Source organism: Notechis scutatus, chromosome 8, assembly GCF_049901735.1.
Source record: "Notechis scutatus isolate UNSWTSFEM ecotype Mainland chromosome 8, rNotScu1.2, whole genome shotgun sequence".
In the NCBI taxonomy this organism is placed as follows: Eukaryota; Metazoa; Chordata; class Lepidosauria; order Squamata; family Elapidae; genus Notechis; species Notechis scutatus.
The window spans coordinates 8,335,104-8,354,189 of record NC_142016.1 but is presented as its reverse complement, the minus strand read 5'-3'; the positions used below and the strand labels follow the sequence as shown (position 1 = coordinate 8,354,189).

At 39.2% G+C, this 19,086-nt stretch overlaps 1 protein-coding gene across 2 annotated transcripts in view; it reads left to right on the top strand.

Moving 5' to 3' along the window:
* AGO3 (argonaute RISC catalytic component 3) overlaps positions 1-19,086 on the top strand; it is a 48,624-nt gene that overhangs the window by 11,112 nt on the left and 18,426 nt on the right. Inside the window, exons 1-6 of one of the 2 annotated variants that reach the window (XM_087970563.1) lie at positions 1,870-1,946; positions 2,287-2,458; positions 6,445-6,565; positions 9,858-10,066; positions 11,136-11,272; positions 13,778-13,912. In XM_087970563.1, coding sequence (XP_087826689.1) covers positions 2,313-2,458; positions 6,445-6,565; positions 9,858-10,066; positions 11,136-11,272; positions 13,778-13,912 — 748 coding nt within the window. In that variant the 5' untranslated portion in view covers positions 1,870-1,946; positions 2,287-2,312. Of the gene's footprint in view, positions 1-1,869; positions 1,947-2,286; positions 2,459-6,444; positions 6,566-9,857; positions 10,067-11,135; positions 11,273-13,777; positions 13,913-19,086 lie in introns of those variants that run through there. The other variant, XM_087970562.1, reaches the window with a different exon arrangement.

Sequence of the window (19,086 nt, the reverse complement as noted above, 5' to 3'; positions counted from 1 at the left end):
TCTATTCTATTCTATATTTTCTATTTTCTATTCTATATCTTATCCTTCCCTATCTCGATCCCATTTCTCCAAGTTAGATTTTTAAAGTACTGAAATTGATCACAGCAAGCAGTGGAGTTTCTAGTTCATACCAATTCACGTCTGATTTTATTATTATTTTCTAAATCTTTTTTGCAGATGGATACTGCTTTTGCAGTTGTGCTTATCATGAATTAAATTGAAAAATATTTTTGCTGGAAAAACAAATACAAATTGGATTTAAGTCAGTCACTAGTAGTACTGGGACCTAGTAGGACTGGGACTGGGAGTCTCAACATTTTCATGATTAACTACTTTAGAAAAGTAGTTTGGATTAGATAATGGTTATAAAAGAGGAGAAGGGAGGCTAATTAATATGCCTATTCTAATAAAGGCAGTTGTGTGTCCTTTAGCACAGGGATCACCAACCTTTTGGACCTCAGGTACCACCAAACTCATAATTTTAAATCCCAAGGACCACTAACTGGTTATGTGGGCGTGGTCTAATTTGTGGGTATGGCTTGGTGGTCATGTGACTGACTGGGCATGGCTTGTATGTAAATACTATAAATATTTATATAAATATCAATTTTTTTTTAAATAAAAGAACAACTTTTACCCAAAATCAGGCAAAGCAGGCAGGCAGGTTGACTTGCTCACAGAATCATTCAGTGATCTATCTATCTGCCATCGGCTAGCTCAGTCTGTCACATAAAATTTGCTTGCTGTGACTCTGCACTGAGTAATAGAACCTTCCGTCCTAAGGGAGGTTCGGCTGTGCTTAAAAGCAGAGCCGAAGATCTAAAGACTAGCTAGAAAGCAAGAAATCCAACCATTTCCTGCTTTCTAGCTAATCTAAATCTCCCGGCACAGCAGAACAGATGATGGTCGGAAAAAGGAAAAATAGCAATTTAGCAGGCAAGTTTGCCGAGTAAGGAGTGAGTGGGCAGGGAGGGTTCCCGTGGGCCATGTGGGCGGTGCAGCCTTGTGTTTCTGTGCAGCCTGGATTAATTGCTTTGGGGGCGTGCTCTGGGGGTGAGATTTCTCTGTGGCCCACCAAAATTTTCTCGCGGCCCACCAGTTAGCGACAGCTGCTTTAGCAGCAATCGGTTGTTCTTACTACTTGAGAACTGACTATGTATCCCTCTCATTTATGTAGTGCTGTACATGTACTTCTGCTACTTTATTTATAAATTCAGTAGCATTATAAACATACAACAACAACAGATATCTAAAGGGCAGAAGCTATCTGAAATTAGCATTTGTCTTGGCTTCAGATCTAAGATATGGAGATAGGTTTGGGTGAATATAGACACTGATAAGGGAAAAGCTGTGTTTTCCTAAACTTGAGATAGGTATGCCCAGAATTTTGATGAATGAGGAGAAAAGGACTATAAAAACGGGTTTATAGGTTTATAAGGTTTAGATTGCAAAAGTCAACGTTCATATTAGCTGTAAATATTTTTTAATATGCATGGTAACCGCTGGACTGAAAAATATAAGCAACAAAATGAATTCATATCAGAATTAATTCAAGGTATGGCTAATTAGAGCAGAACAAAACAGTATAGGTAGTCCTTGACTTACAACCATTCATTTCGTGATCATTTGAATTTACAATGGTGTTGAAAAAAGTTATTTATGACTGTCTTTCACACAACTGTTGCAGCATACCCATGGTCACATGATCAGAATTTGGATGCTTGCCAACTGGTGTGTATTTATGACGGTTGCAGTGTCCCAGGGTCATGTTTGGCTACCTTCTGACAAGCAAAGTCAGTGGGGAGGCCAGATTCACTTAACAGACAAGTTATTAACAACTGCAGTGATTCACTTAACAACTGTGGCAAGAAAGATTGTAAAATTGGATAAAACTCTCTTGACAACTGTCTTGCTCAGCAATAGAAATTTTGGGCTCAATTATGGTTGTAAGTTGAAGAATACCTGTAATATAAAAGAAGGGAAAATTCTCTTGATTAATGCTTTCTTGTCAACAAGCCTTGTTTCAGGATGGTGAGGTTTTTTTTTTAAAAAAAACTTTTCAGTTTAAGCTAAAGCCTTGGAATTTTCTGATGATCTTCCATTTATTTCTAACTAGTCTCACTGCTTAGCTTTTAGGCTAGCTGGGTCTATCTGTTGCAGATGGAAATTAGTGCAGTAGTTGTGTAAATGTAATGGAGGGGATAATTCCGGATGTTTCTTTGCATCAATATCACTAAAGCAGTTTCAGCATTCATCTCTAAGTTATACCCTTGTTTTATTTGGCAGGAACCGTTGGGGCTCAGCCCCTACTCATGGTGCCCCGACGACCTGGCTATGGCACCATGGGAAAACCTATTAAATTGCTGGCCAACTGCTTCCAAGTTGAAATCCCAAAGATTGATGTCTACCTCTATGAGGTGGATATTAAGCCAGATAAGTGTCCTAGGAGAGTGAACAGGTAAGTTATAATGGTTAATATTATTTTAGCTTACTAATATTGATTAGATGGTGAAGTGAGATGCTTTGAATAGCTAGTGCTGGTCAGCGCTCTTGTTTGAGGAGAAAATGTTTCATTTGATAGTCTTTTTATTTTTAAAAAAATAGCTGAAGCTATGAGCATATTATTTATTCTTGGATTGAGGAGTAAATTTGTAACTCAAACATACATTGTTTTACATAGACATCCACATACCGGAAAGAAATTAAAATTCATTTGTAAAAATGGCATATGTCTTTAGCATTGGCAGAGCAAATAGAACATGGCAAAAGTAAGTAGCTTTTTTTGTTTTTAAGAGTCATTAGCACTTTAAGTAATTTGGGAGTAAGTACGATTCAAAATGAAATTGAACACAACTTTTTGAAAGTTAACATTCATCATGAATCTGGTTTAGTCTCTATAGATAGCATTCTTTTTTTATACTGAAATCATACTGTGGGCTTCCAAGAAAGGGCATGTTTTCATGGTAGTGCTATTAGAGCAACGTAAGTTAAAAAACAACAACAACCATAATTACTTTATTGGATGATTCTTATTTCTTGGTAGGATGGTAAACTTTTGTGTGTTGTTACTCACTAAAAATGCTTATTAGTGTATTAATCAGAACACAAAGTCAACCAGTTGCAGATTAGATTTGAATAGGCTGAAAACTCTGCTGGATCAGGCCCAGGGTATATCTAAACTGGCCTTCTGTTTCCACAGGGATCATAGAGATGCCTCTGAGAAGCCCAAAACAGAACATAAGAGAATAGTCACCTCAAAACCTCATTTTTCAACAACTGGCTTTGAGAGGCAAATTGCCACAGTTACTAGCAATACTATACAGCAATCATCTTGACTAAAGGTCATGGACTGCTTTGCATCCAATGAGACTGTACATATGAGTTCTATAATAGAAAATGTCAGTGTTCAACAATATACAGTTAAATAATCCCTGTCTTCAGTCAATTACCATTCTGCCTCATTGTACAACTTATTCTATTTTATACAAGAACTTTCCATTTACTTTCACCATGCTATCCATGATTCCAACCTGAGTATTTCCTGTACCAAAGAAAACCAAAACATGGGAATTGTTCCAACCAAAGAATATATTTTTTTGTTGTTCTTTTCTGCATCTTCTGCAATCTTAGTTTCATTTTAAGATGTAATAAACAAAATTAAGCACGGTAATCTATAAGTAATTTATATTTTATGAAACACTTCATTAGAATTAACTGGAAACTATACACATGGGTAACTTTTTCCATGTGTTAAAAGTTTTGAACTCATGGGTAAGAACTCTGTCTCTTGATCTGTAAATGGTGGAAATAGATAATTAACTCTAGCTTGACTTCAAGAAAATAGAATTTTGAAGTCCTCTGAATGGAACAGTTTTAATAACAGATGTGTATGTTGTTCTTCCTATTGAGGGTTTGTGTAATTTGTCCACTAGGCAAGTAATTTAATTTGGGTAAATTAAAAGGAATTCGAACTGTTTTTGGTTCTGCAATATCCATATGAGGTGAAAACATGGTCTTGTAGCTGACTGATTTCATACTTGCTCAGGAGTTTCATCAGCTATTGTTTATATGCTATGCAGTAAGTATTAGTGACTAGGTTTTCCATAATGCTTTCTTTATTTTTGCTTAATATTTATCTGTGTTGTTTAAACACTCATCTTTAAGACATAATGAAAGTACGTTTTGCGATTTCAGTAAATTTAGTGTGTCAAAGAAAATTGACAGACTTGTGTTTAGATATTAGAATCTTAGTCCATTGAAGCCTGTTAATTTTAAGTTTAATTTAAGTGTTGCTATATAATTATTGCAAAGAATATAATTTTAGTTATAAAAGGTAAGTATAGATAAGTAACATTTTAAAGTTTTATATAAAAGGGATTGCAATTTTAAGCTCTGTATTCTATATAGGTATGATATAAAATATTTATATTGTTAGGTTTATATTCACTTTCTATTCAAGACTGACCTCCCTCCCTCCATTTTTCCCATCACAGTTCTTGAGATTATACAACAGATTAATGATTTGTTTATCATATCGAGGTTTCAAGGTGAATAATATTAAACTCAAAAGCCTGTTTGCTGTTCCATTATAACTTAGAATTCCCTTTTCAAAAGCTGTAGACCAGTTATCTGTCATCGATACCTTAGGTTAAAACCTGGAGAGATTCAGAGAGCACTTAATCTCAAGTGATTTTGAAAAATAGTACAGTAATTACAAAAATTGGCATGAATCCATCACAAAGCCATCTACCTGTGTGTTAAAAAAATTATCACAGTAAGGTTTCTTCAGCTGTAGAACTAATTACCAAGATTGTTGGTGAGCTCCGCCTGGATAGCTTTTTGATAGGGATACTTTAATTTGAATTTCTGCTGTGAGCTAGAAGTTGGACTGTCCACCTTTCTCCAGAGTGTTGTCGACAGGATCCAGGCATGGGATATATTCAGCTGTGCTCGGCTATAGACTGAATAGAAAAACTGAAGGACCACCCCCCCCCCCTTTCCGGGCTACTGTCTCCGGTTCTTCTATTCAGTCGTGGCTGAACTAGACTGCCTTTTTGATAGCTCCCCTGTTTTTAATAAATAGAGGGACACTGTCAGGTTAAATTTCCTTGGATATATATTCCATCAACAGTCCTAAAGGGACTAGAGGCACGAGAGGCTCTAGTTTGCCTTCGTGCTTCCTTCGCGCAGGAAAAAGCGGAAAACGTTTGGAACGGCTGCAAAGCGAAGGACTTCGCATCTGTCATCCGGCTAGCGGGGCACCGGTTTTTCGGATTTTTCACAGTTCTGAAGATATCGCACCCAGCTCCTAGAGAAAGGTACTGGGGGCATCTAGTGCTGACCTGCCTGATAGGCAGCCTGCCTAATAAGGGAGTGTTGCCTAATCAAAGCAGCGGATCCCTGCGACAGTTCCCTGGCTTCACTGCCTGTCACAGGAGCGGCTAATTTTGATGGGAGCACCATTTTGAAGTGAAGAAGATTCAGAGTAACAGAAGCCAGAGCTAGACAATTTACAACACTGCAACCTGTTATTAATTTGACGCAATCCGTGGCTAGGAGGATTAAAATAGCCCTGTTATTGCCATTTATCTGCCTGGCTGGAAATTCAACATCAGTCTGTCAAGCAACTTTTAGAACAATCCGCTGGCCACAAACTTTTGAACAGCCCTGTGATTGTCTTTCTGTTGTGTTTCAACAGAGTCTCAGCCGTAGTGTGCAGCATTTGGCTTTCTCATTCATTCAGTGGCATCAGTGGTACGAGATATTTTTCAATATGGTCCAAAGGCAGTTAGATTTACCAGAATCTTGCCATTCTTTTATAACAGGGGTCTTCAAGCTTCTCCACTTTATGACTTGTGTGCTTCAACTCCCAGAAATCCCCAGGCTCAAGTCTTAAAGTGGTGAAGTTTGGAGACCCCTGCTTTAGAGTAGCTGTTAAACCTCAGAAGTCAAAATAGAATGTGCTCCATAAATGATGTGGCAGAACAGGAGTCTCCTAGAATCATCTTGAAGTATTTAATAGCCAAATATGAATGGAACTAGTGGAATCCTATTACCTCATCCTAAAATGCAGTGTTTGATATAAATCTGAAAAGATGAACAGGTTCCCTGCTTCTCTTATATGTCTATTTATGATGTGCACCACCAAAGAGCTATTACTTTTGATCTCTCCCCTCCTCCATCTAATTCAAAAGTAGATTGAAGTGGGATCAAAACGCTAGCTTTATCTAGAAGTCTGATCTGTTTTGTTCTGGTGTGTTAGCCTCTTCCATCTCCATTGTGTGCTGATCAGATTGTTTAATTATTTTTATTGATGATATATTACAGCTTCACAAATGTAATTTAATAATTACATTTAATGTAAATAGCTTCTTTTATTTCTTCTCTCTGAATGCCATGCAATTTAAAGGTGCAAATATTTTTCCCCCTCTTTCATTTTCTTAGGGAGGTAGTAGATTCAATGGTGCAGCATTTTAAAGTGACGATATTTGGTGACCATAGACCAGTTTATGATGGTAAAAGAAGCCTTTATACAGCCAATCCACTCCCTGTAGCAACAACTGGGGTAAGATAGTTACATGGTTGTGACAGATCTAAAGCTACAAGAAATTGCTTCAGTGTTATTTTCAATTGCTTGTTATATATTTCAGTTACTACCACATACATGGGGATTTTATTCATTGATTTAATTTGACATTGGTGATATATGTCAATAATTTGACTGACAACCAGCAATTTCAGCCACCAATTCAGTAAATTGATAACATTTTACAAACAAAAGCATAAAAAGGGTAAGTAACAATTAAAAATGAGGACAACAGAACTATTTTCAGAATATTACTAACTCATTTTAAAATATAAAAACTACATATTTAAAATTTTGCAAAGAAGCATAATCAAAAGAGAAAGAAAAAAAGAAAGTAAAAGAGAGAGAAATTAAGAAAGAAAGGCCTTTACTAGATATTAACACTCTCTGGATACTGAGAGTGACAGCAGAAGGATTTGAGAGTAGGGAAGAGGTAGACATAATGGGACTGTTGAACAAGTGGATTTTTCATCATCAGCATCATTTATAAGGCATAGAGCAGACAGGGTCAAGCCCAAGCCCAAAGACAACACAGTGAAATCAATTAAGTCCAGTCCTTTATTTGCTTGTACAGAATGGACAGAATTTGCCAGACTAAAGCTATAACCTTCTAACCTACTAGATATATCCAGAGAGATTCTAAGAGGTGGCTACCCTGAACCTCTTCCTTCCTTCCCCATCCAGCTAAAGGCTGCACAGTCTCTTTATTTTGGGCTTTTCTCTGAATGTGCTGGATGCTTGGTGTGACCAAGATCATGCCCCCCCACCCCCCTTCAGCTTCTCCAGGTGCACATTCCCTCACAGTGCAGTGTAGTGTAAAAATGTTTGATTTGAAGTGAGGAGACCCAGATTCTAGTCCATCTTCAACTAGAGAAGTTCACTAGGTGACTTCAGAGAGTTATTTTTTGTCGGCCCAACTGGTCTCATAGACCTGTTGTTCTGGGGGAAATAAGGAAGTACAACACAACCCAATTGAACTCCTGTTACAAAAGATAGGATCCAAATGAAATAAATAAATATATGTTGGACAGGCTCAAGGTGCCTTACATTAAAAACTCAGAGTGGTTAAAATGCAAAACATATAAAAATGAAATGATGCTGTGGGAAAGCAGATAGAATGCCACAAGGAAGGGCTACCCAGACCTCTTGGGGAATGATACTCCAGAAGTATCTATAGAGTTAAATTTTAGTACATAAAATCTGGATAGGCGTCATTGAGTCGTCAATCCTGGGAAAAGTGTACTTTTTGACATATCAAGCACGGACTGTATACATGTTTCTGTAAGAGATGCTGAGTTCTTAAGGTTTGCCAGTGAATGTAATTCTTAATTGCAGTGTGGATCCTGACATATCGGTATGGACATACACGGGTATTCCTTGTCTAATGACCTTAATTGGAACCAGAATTGAAGTGAAACAGTTGTTAAACAAAACACCATGTCACTGTGCCATTTAGTGACAGCAGTTCTGGCAGTCCTGATTGTGATTATTAGGCAAGGACCTCATACTTCTCCTGCTCTGCATGAATTGCCTCTGCTTCAAATTCCCCCACCCACCTACCTCCCACCATCTCTGCCCTTTTGACTGCCCTTCACTCCACTGCCTACCTCCACTGCACCCGGCTGACCTTCGCCAACATCTTTTTATTCCTGTTACTAAACAGGGATCCAGGAACTGGATAAAGGCATGGTCCCAGGATGCGTATGGCAGGATGGCAAAGCGTTGCCCAGGGCCTAGATCCCAGGCCAGCAATGGGGGTAGGCAGTAGGGATAGGCATCTAAGTACAGAACAGTCAAAGGGCAGAAATGGAGGGTGATAGGCATGTGGGGAAGTTAAGCGCAGGCTGTTTGCAGAAGGCAGGATAATGCAAGGAAGCACCGAGGAGTCATTGCCCAAAGCCCCAACATCCAAATGTGCATTTTTGCTCCAAATTAATTATTTTAATCAGCAAATAGGAACAATATGGATGGTCTCTCTTGCTTTACAATATCTCCACAGGGGTAGGGAAACTTGGCTCTTTCATCACTTATGGACTTTAACTTCCAGAATTCCTGAATGAGCCATAAAAGGTTCCCCATCCCTGGCCTGCTGGTTTTTCAGTTGTGGGGGAAAGCAATTTTTGACTTGAATGGGAGTTCTGGGAGTTGAAGTCCATAAGTGATAAAAGAGCCAAGTTTCCCTACCCTTTGGACCATCCTTCTGCATGCTGATCTCCCTTTAAAAGCACAGAATGTGAAATTATGAAATGCTGATGCATATTTCATCTACTATTTTGTGTGACTGCAAAATACTGGAAGGGATACTTTTGTCTGCTGATGTGCCAAGCCAGATTGTGACAATATTTTTCAGATGTTCTAACTTCATAATGGTTTGTACTCTTATTGTAGTCTTAAGTAATCTTTTAAAACAGCTTTCTCAGGCTACAATGCAAAATTTGAAGAAAACCACCATGGGGCATAGTTTATTTATTTAGTAGATTTTTGAAGCTACCCTGCTCAGTGTGATTCTAGGTAATGTATAATAACAAAGAAAATTAACCCCCTCTCCAGTTGCTCCAGAGAATAGGAGCAGCTGTTGAAAAGGCTTTAAATTTCTATTTAGCACCTGTAGCAATAGGCTCCCCCTAAGAACAGTTCTAAATCTGTATTATGAATGGTTTGATATTTATTTATTTAGCAAATTTATATAGCTGCCCATCTTACAAACATGACTCTGGATGGTGTGCAATAAAACAGACAGTTAAAAATATAAATGACTATCAAAAACAAATTAATTAAACTTAATAATAAACATAAATAAAACTGCTAGGGATACCACAATTCTACCTTACTTAAACCTATACAATCTTTTCAGCATTTGCCATAGTAAACGAGGCTACCTTTTTGTAAGGATTTCAAGGTCAATGATGTGCAAATACAGATATATTTGAATTTGTTTTCAAATATGGTGAGTTTACAGTTTAAAAGCGGAATGCTTGGTTACAATAGGATTCCAGATTCCTATCTAAAGTTCAACATGGTGTTTTAAATATTTCCTTTCCATATTTGAATTTAACTTGCTGCAATTTTCTTGTCTTTAATATATTGTCTGGAATTTCTTCCCTGAATAGCCATAGATTTAACAGCGAGGGAATTAAAGCTGCTTTAAATCACGTAATTGAAATTTATTAGCAAAGAAATGAAATTAAAATTTGTATGCAATTTTCTTGAGTTTTCACACTGAGCTTGAAAATTTTCTTTACTTCCTCTCCATGGCTTTTTCTCTCAATAGGTTGATTTGGATGTAACATTGCCAGGAGAAGGTGGCAAAGATCGTCCCTTCAAGGTGTCTATAAAATTTGTTTCCCGGGTAAGCTGGCACCTGTTGCATGAAGTTCTGACTGGACGAACCTTACCTGAGCCTCTGGAATTGGACAAGCCAATCAGCACTAACCCTGTTCATGCTGTTGATGTGGTGCTACGACATTTACCCTCCATGAAGTAGGTTTCCTAATGTGCTCTGTGCCATTTATTTCCAGAGTTATTTTTTGTGGAGTTTTGCTTTTAGGGTTGCATGAAAAAGTTTGGGGGATGAGGAGAGCGTGCATTTTGCATTAGGAAGATCATTGATAGTTTCTCAGTTCTGTTTGTTGAGCAAATTAGTTCTGGTAGAAATGAAGAGGAAAATTCTTGAATAATTGGTAAGTTTTTCCACAAGGATGTAATTAAGTGAAGACCAAGGGCAATGGGAGACTTGTGAATTTGACAAGTGACAGACAATCAAACGAAGTGACAGACACTAAAGCAAGAGAAATGCCAGCTGTGCTGCTTGTCTTGAAAATTAGGGCTGTATATCTTGGAATTACAAAACTGTATTTTAAAAGCATTTTTATATGAAGATATACTTTCAGCAAGTAGCTGTTTATAATGTGAATTGGTCTTTGAAAGTTGAAAATTTGAAAAGAAATCCATTTTATACACTTACCTGTTTAATTTCAGTTCAGTGCCTTCAAGGTTAAATGTTCTACAAACCTGGTTTTCAGGACTCCAACATTCCCTTCCCCCAAAAAGGAGACAGCCCCTTGTAGGTGGGGAATTTTGAGAGAAAAGTAAAACTCCAGATTGAGTGGTACTGGGAAAGGTGAGGTGTGAAGTGCTCTTTAAAAAAAAAAATCATATGTGATGAATTCATTAGATAATTCAAGCAAACTATTTCCTCTTAGAATGTTCTCTTTCTCGGGTTTGGAAAAAAAATAGACAATAAATACCAGGTAATAAATCATTTGTGTAGACTGAAGGTGCTAAATCCAGCTTGTAATGTAATTGTTAAGTGATTTTTACTATAGTTTTTCCAACTATAGTAAAAATGAGCATGACTCACTTAACAATTACATTGCTTGGTGATGAACATTCTGATTCCAGTTGTGGTCATAACTCAAGAACTATCTATAATGTCTTTATTTTATTTTTATTATTTATTGTTTTTTTTATTATGAACCACCAGGCATTCATGTAGTTTATGATGACCTGTGAAATAGATCAATAAAAACTTGGTTCCTTCTCTACATAGGTATACACCTGTAGGCCGTTCCTTTTTTTCTGCTCCTGAAGGCTATGATCATCCATTGGGAGGTGGCAGGGAAGTCTGGTTTGGATTTCATCAGTCTGTTCGGCCAGCAATGTGGAAAATGATGCTGAATATAGATGGTAACCACCAGTTCTGTTTTGAGAAATGGCAGGAGGGGATTTATAAAAGATTGATGTTGTACATGGATATGAAAATGCGTTTATGAAGGCTTAATATGTATACACATAGACAATTCATTTTCATGTTTTGTAAGGAAAAGTCCTTCTGTTTTACAAATCTCAGTTTCCTTGTATAAATTCCCCATCCTGGCTTGGGGATTCTGGGATTGAAGTCCACAAATCTTCAAGTTTCCAAGCTTGAAAAACACGGAATTAGGGAAACAAAATAAATACTATTTTGTTCTGATAGGAATAACAGGTGTGCGTTTGTCAAAAGAAATTGTAACTGGAGGTAAATAAGAATTTATGTTGCAATTCTGCAACATATTTTCATGCTTGAACAGTTTGCTTGATTTTTTCCCTCTGAATTAACCCATGGGAAAAATAAACTGCAGCTACACTTCAATAGTGTAAATTTTTATTCTGATTCTCCTGCCTGTACATTGCCCTTGTTGACGCCAGGCAAGATCCTAGCAGGAGTTCTAGACCACTCAGAAGGCTGGCATCGGGATGTTTTGGCTTCTGGTGGTTCTGGTTCCGTGCTAAACTATGGTTAGATCATTTTAAAAAGTATTCTATTTTCTAATAAACTTGTTCTCTCAGACAACACAAAGGCCAATCAGTCTTTAAATTGCTCTCTCCGGAGGAAAACTTTTAACATTACTCCAAAATTTAAAATTCCTGTGGAAATAGTTTTTATTGATTGCTTGTGTTTATGTCTAACCTTACCAGCAAAACTACAAGGCAAGCTATGTGATACCCCTTTCCCCAGTATTGGCCTTAGGCTTGGGGTTGATCTTTGCCATTGTTTAATGGTCCTTTGTGGATTTTGTTAGCAGACTATTTTAGCCTGGGTTGCTGTTGATTTAATATTTTTAATTCTGCAGCCAAACAGAGTCCACTGGAGTCAATACATTTAAATAAATAATTTTCATAACATCTTGTGAAGGAAGAAAGGCTCAGATATAGCAACTAGTCAAACATTTGCCATGTTGCTCCATGATTAAGTAGGAGCTGAGTATATGATTTTGTATTTCCAATATTAAGCACAAGCATTTGCTGAGATTCCATATTAAATTAATTCTATTTATTTAGAAATTTTGTGAAAACAAAATCCATTTAAATCAGTTGAAGATTACTGTAAAGCATAAAATTATTTCAGCTAGCCTGAAATACAGATACTTGGTGGTCCTCAACTTCTGACTGGTTTCTTTGTGGCAAGTTATGATGGACTCCCAAAAATCTGTTTATGATTCAGTTTCAAAGTTAAGATGACACATACCCTTGCAGACACATGATTACAGTTTGAGCGCTCGGCAGTTGACTTTCCATTACGGTTATTTGCAGCGCCCCAGTTATCCAAATGCAATTTTTGGTGTTTTTTGCTGGTTTCTGGCCTTTACTTTTGGTTTCCGGGAAAAACTGACCATTGAATAAAATGGATTCATAAAATGTCTGCTGTGTTTGCTTAATGATCACAGCAAAAAAATGTCATAAAATTGGGTCAGGTCATGTGACTTGCTTAACAACTACAGTGACTTATGGCCATAATTCTAGGCTCAACTTGAGGAGTATTAAAATGCTTTGGTCCAAAAATTGGAGCTGAAAAGAATGCAGGGTGTACAGTCAAATATTTTGTGTGTGCTGTTAATAAGAGAATGAGGAATCAGCTTAGTACCGGAAAAGTCAATATTTATTCATGACATAATTGAAGTGTGGGGTTTGCCACATTAGATATAAGACAAGTTTCCAACTTAGTGATTATGTCAGTGAAGGGAACTGTTTAAGTGGCATATCAGTCTTGTTTATAATCATTCTCTCATAGCCAAACATATTCAAAATTCTCAGTGTTGTAGGTTTGCCCTTTCCAATGTCATGTTTTCAACTGCCTCTTGTCTCGATACCAGCCTCTGAATCAGAATAAATCAGAGGAGAAACAAAGAACCCCTGGACATTGGAGGAGGGGAGCAGCGTGAGTCTGTCAGGAAGAGTCTGATAGCACCTTTTCTGACTAACAGATTTTATTAAAAAGCAGGAGCTTTTGTGAACTGCAACTCACGAAATCTTAAGCCTTTTAATAAAATGCATTAATCAGAAAAGGTGTTACCAGACTGCTTCTAAAGAATCCCTGGGATAAAAGGTAAACTGTCCAGTTGATGAGACAAGGAATAATGGATGGAAACTGATCGAGGAGAGATTCAACCTAGAAATAAGGAGAAATTTTCTGACCGTGAATCAACCCAATGGAACAGAAGTTGCCTTCAGAAGTTGTAGGAGCTTCATCACTGGAGGCTTTCAAGAAGAGACTGGATTGCAATCTGTCAGAAATGGTGTAGGATCTCCTGCTAGGGCAGTGGGTTGGACTAGATGACCTACAACTTCCAACTCTGTTAATCTGTTAATCTTAGGTAGTGATTGTGTGACAGCTTTGAAGACCATTTATTTCCTTTTTATTTTTCCCCTTAGTTTCTGCCACTGCCTTCTACAAAGCACAACCTGTAATTCAGTTCATGTGTGAAGTTCTTGATATACACAACATTGATGAACAGCCACGACCTCTGACTGATTCTCACCGTGTAAAATTCACCAAAGAGATAAAGGGTGAGTTTAAAAAATGTAGCATTTAATCCACACAGTGCTAATCTTACTGCTTTAGGAGGTGCTAGCTTAGATCTCAGACATCTATATTCACCAAAAACACAATGGTGCATTATCTTTGCTGCCACATAGTGACTTATTAGCGTGGCATCTATGTGATGGGCAATGGATTTGTATTTTTGAAAATGTATCCTCTCCCAATAAACAATGAAAGGATTTTTTTCCAGCTGTCTGTGCTGTAGAGATTTCAGTCTGCGTTGCCAGAAAGGCTCCATTGCCAGAATTGTGTGCTGCTTCTTTATCTCTTGCCTTCTAACCACACTGTGCATCATCTCTGATTGACTTTTACTACTGTATTCTTTCAGCTGCTACAGTGCAGCTTCCTGACAAAACTAGGTTGGTTATATGCCAACCAATCGGTTACCTTACAAATGCACCAAGTGTAAGACATGGGGAGCATCGGATTATAGTTATGTTCAAATAGTACTGTTTGAGATATTTCTACTCGTAAACTGATAGCAAACAACACTCCTAACTAGCCCTGATGATGTTACCTTGTTGGGGTAATGAAATGTCTGCAAGAAAACAAGCAAGCTCAGACAGCACCAAGGACTCCCCATTGGTATTTCGACTGGTTTCATTTGCTACTTACTTCAGTTAGTATCAAAATATTGGTTCTTGCGTGCTATACAGGTAGTCCTCGACTTACAGCTGATCGCTTAACAGTTCCAAAACTCCAGTGCTACCCCCTCTGGGGTTATGTGACTGGATTTTGGGCATTTGGCAACTGCCCTGCATTTATGGCCATTTATAGCATCCAATGGTCACATGACAATTTAGGATGTTTCTGCCAAAAATTAGTATTTACTTCTGTTTTTTCGCAAACCCTGACCCAGAGTGAACAGTGGGTTTGTTTAACAACTGCCAGGTTCACTTAACAACCACAACAACAACAAAAATGTAAAATCAAATTGGTCATGCGATAGCTAGATTTACAACCATTATGACTTGCAACTGTAATTGCCAGGTTTAGTTACGGTCATAACTTGAGGATTACCTGCCATGGTTAAGATATTAGACTGGGATCCAGGTTCATATCCAATATCATGGAAGCACATTGGATGACTTTGGCCAAGTTATTCTCCTCATGCCAACCAACTTTATTAGACATTGTTGTTTGAAAAATTGGGGTGGGGGGTGGGGATATCATGTATACAATCTTGAGCTCCTGGAGAAAAGGCAAGAATTACCGGTACAAACAAACAAACAAATAAATAAATAGCCATATTTGAATTGGAAGAAAGACACCCCTTGTGACGATACCTGAAGCTACTTTGCCTATTTTAAATAGAATAGAATACTTTATTGGCCAAGTGTGATTGGACACACAAGGAATTTGTCTTGGTGTAAATACTCTCAATATACATAAAGAAAAGGTACATTCGTTAAGAATCATAACGTACAACACTTAATGATAGTCATAGGGTACAATCAACAATCAAATCATACTAGGAAACAGTAAAGTGGGAGGGGGTGGGTGATAAGGAATGGTGAGAAGATTAACAGTAATAGTAGTGTACACTTTGTAAATAGTTGAACAGTGTTGAGGGAATTATTGTTTAGCAGAGTGATGGCTTTTGGGGAAAAGCTGTTCTTGTGTCTAGTTGTTCTGGTGTTCAGAGCTCTATAGCGTCGTTTTGAGGGAAGGAGTTGAAACAGTTTATGTCCAGGATGTGAGAGGTCTGTATATGTTCACAGCCCTCTTTTTGACTCATACAGTATACAGGTCCTCAAATCAAAGGAGGCATATGCATATTTTAAATTAGCAGTACTGCAAAAGTAGCTTCCCCATTTTTTTTTCCAAAGAAGGGAAAGGGATACATGTTCTTTTGATATGTGTCACTGCTTCAGACAAAGCAGGTTTGCTGATTAGCCTCCATTTCAGTTCTAATTATCGGGGCTATGCAGTAGCATTCAGAGTAGCAGCTGTGGTTTCTTTATGGCAAGCATCAGCAGTGTTTTTCCTGGGCAGTATGCCATGGTGTGATCTTGCACGAAGAGGGATGGGGTGGGGGGAAGTAAAAGGCCCCAAATGTTGCAAATCCAAAAAAAAATCTTACATGTTTGATAGTGCACCTCCTTTCCAAGGTCTTGCATGTTTTACTTGAAATCTTGCAAAACTGTAGCCTTTTAAAAGATATGAATCCACTTGGCTGGTGTGGATGCTGTCTGGGCCATTTCTGCTCTATGAGAAGAGGAAACACAAATACGGATTCTTTGAATTGGATCAGGTTTGCTGTTTCATTTCCTTGTAGCCTTCACAGGCTATGACTTCCTTCCACACTAGAAATGGACAGACTTTTGAGAAGGAAGGAAGTCCTTGTTCTCTCCAATGTTCACTCATACTCATTTTCATTAAAAAATATATGAACGTTCACAAAATAGGGAAAAAGACACTCTCAACGAAACATGGTTGTCTCCCAAAAGTTGTATTCCTTGCACAAAGGAGCTAACAGGATGCACGTGTTTGGCTTGATTTTTTTTTGGCGGGGGGAGTTTTAGAGCTTTATTTTCCCAGATACAGTGAGCAGGAAGGAAGCATCAACAGGGAAAAAATCCTTCAGGTGCTGTCTGTATTCTTTGTGGTGGGAGAAAGAAAATGCCATTCTCCAATGAGTTGCTCCGAGCATCCAGAAGTGGGAGGTGCTTAGTCTCTGCTAGGATAGGCTGGGTTTAATTGATAGGATGCGCCTACTCCTCCTCGGGCTCCTCCCTAGCGTCCCCCAGTTTTAGCTCAGCTTTTGGTGCGATAGGCAGCTTATCCTTGGCCGGAGCAGGAACACTTTGAGGTTTGGATAGTTTTAAAACGAACCAGCTTTCTAAATTTTCTCTTTCCTCCAAGCTCCGACTGCAATTAGAGAGGAAGCAGTCGGAATGAATAGCAGATTGTCTTTGGCGATCCGACCGCATTCGCAACCACAACACTCATAGCCTCGCTACCGTAACAGCAGTCATGCCTCCTTAAGAGAACGCGGCTTTCCCTTCTTTTGCCAAATGCTTCTGTCCTTGCCATTGTGATTCGATTTTTGCGCTGTTCAAAGACAGCGCGCTTTTCTCTCTCATTCCTTCGCCAGTGGCGATTCCTCCCCTCGGAGAACACAGGGGTGGGGCGTCGGAGCCCTTATTCTCCCCTCCTCACCGCTCAATCACAGAGTAGCCGTTTCTTTTCAGTTGATTGGGTGGCAAAGGTTACTGCTGTGTTGGCGCCAAACTACGGCCACCACCTTCTTAAACTGGGGCCCGGTGGCCATTTTAGCGCACAATCTAACGGACACTGCCATTATCACGTTGCATCGTGTGGACTTTCATGGCGACCTTCATGCCAACAGCGGCTGGCCTACGCCAGGAGGAGTTCCTGCCAGGCGAGGTTCCAGAAACAATGAAAGCATGGATGGAGTTGGCGATCCACAGAGGAATCGCAGCGGGGTTGCAACAATCCATGATGGCCAGACAGATCCCAGTGTCGGAATGCGACTCACAGTCAGTAAGATCTCTATGTAGAACTGACCTGCGTTACCCTCAGGTACCTCCTCAAGGGGAGCTCTCTATGATTTTCCACATGTATTCACATGATTTACAGGAGGAGGGAGAAGGAGAGGACCAAATGGAGCAAGTAGACGCAGTATCAGTTCATGATAGTGAAGTCCTATTGGAGGCGGACCCCCTAGAAAGAGGCATGTCAGATGATGAGAGCATCATGCCTGACCATCCTACCTTTACGGGGCTGTTCTGTCCACAGCTTTTCAAATCCCTCCTCTTCAAGGCAAAAAACCACAGCTTGCCTTGAAAAATCTCCCTCTGTTTAACAACCAGAATCTCAAGTAGAATCAGAGGATTTGATTTTCTCACAGCCCATTAACGAAGCTGACGTTATCCCAGTCCCGCAAATGTTTTCAGATCTGGTCCAGAAACAGTGGGCTTCAGCATCAGGGTAGCCGGCCCCCACAAGTTTTGATAAGAAATTCTTTAATTTAGCTTCAGAATTTTCTAATTCCCTGAATACCCCTGAAGTAGATGAGCCAGTGGTGGCCTTGGCATCCTCCTCCGCTATTCCCACCGAAGCAGAGGAGGCCCTTAAGCCAGAGGAGAAGAAAGCCGAGATAGCACTCCGAAAGGCACATCGGTCCAATGCGTGGGCCATAAGGGCGGCGACAGCCGCATCCTTCTTCACTAGGTCTTCCCTCAGATGGCTCCGTCACCTGAGGGACACCATACCAAATTCTAATATCAGGGCACATCAGGACATCACCAAACTGATTGCAGCTGCAGAGTTCTCTGTGGATGCTACATTCAATTCAGTCATATTTTCAGCGTGAGCCATGGCATCGCAGGTTACAGCCCGCCGATTGCTGTGGCTTAGGCATTGGCAAGCTGATACCCAACACAAATGGAAGCTGGCCTCTTCCCCAATTTCAGGTGATAAATTGTTTGGCACTGCCCTGGATCTGCTTCTAATTGAGACCAGAAGCAAGAAGAAGATTCTCCCCTCCCTCCTTCGTCACTCAGACAACAGAAATTATTAGTTTGGTTTAGTTTACTTTATTGTCATTGCACCTCATACAACGAAATCAAACACCATCTATCAGCCCTTTTGGAGAGGTTCCTTTCGCCCCTATTATCAAGGTCCATTCTCTCCTAGATTCCAGAGAGTATCGGGATATAGGGGCGCTCAACAGTCTGATAGATCGGAATTTGCTGACAGAACTCGCAGGGGAGGACAAGGGAAAAGACCTTTTAGGGGAACAGGAAACAGAGGTTTCCGTCGTCTAAAATAAATCCAGGGATTATGCTCCCATTGGAGGACGATTAAGGCTCTTTGCAGACCGTTGGGACTCCTCTACATTGGATTCCTGGGTTTGCGACACCATTCAGATTTGGCCTGGCTCTAGAATTCCAATCCACACCCCCAAACTTTTTCATGAAATGCCCTCTCTCTCCAGAGACCCTGTTAAAAGGAACCTGATGGAGACAGTGATCAGTCACTTACTGGAAATACTCACAGCTCTCATGAAGGGCCCCTTTGAACCACTGAAAACTACCAGTCTCCATTTTCTCACATACAAGGTAGTTTTCCTAGTAGCAATAACATCAGCACGACGTATCTCAGAAATAGCGGT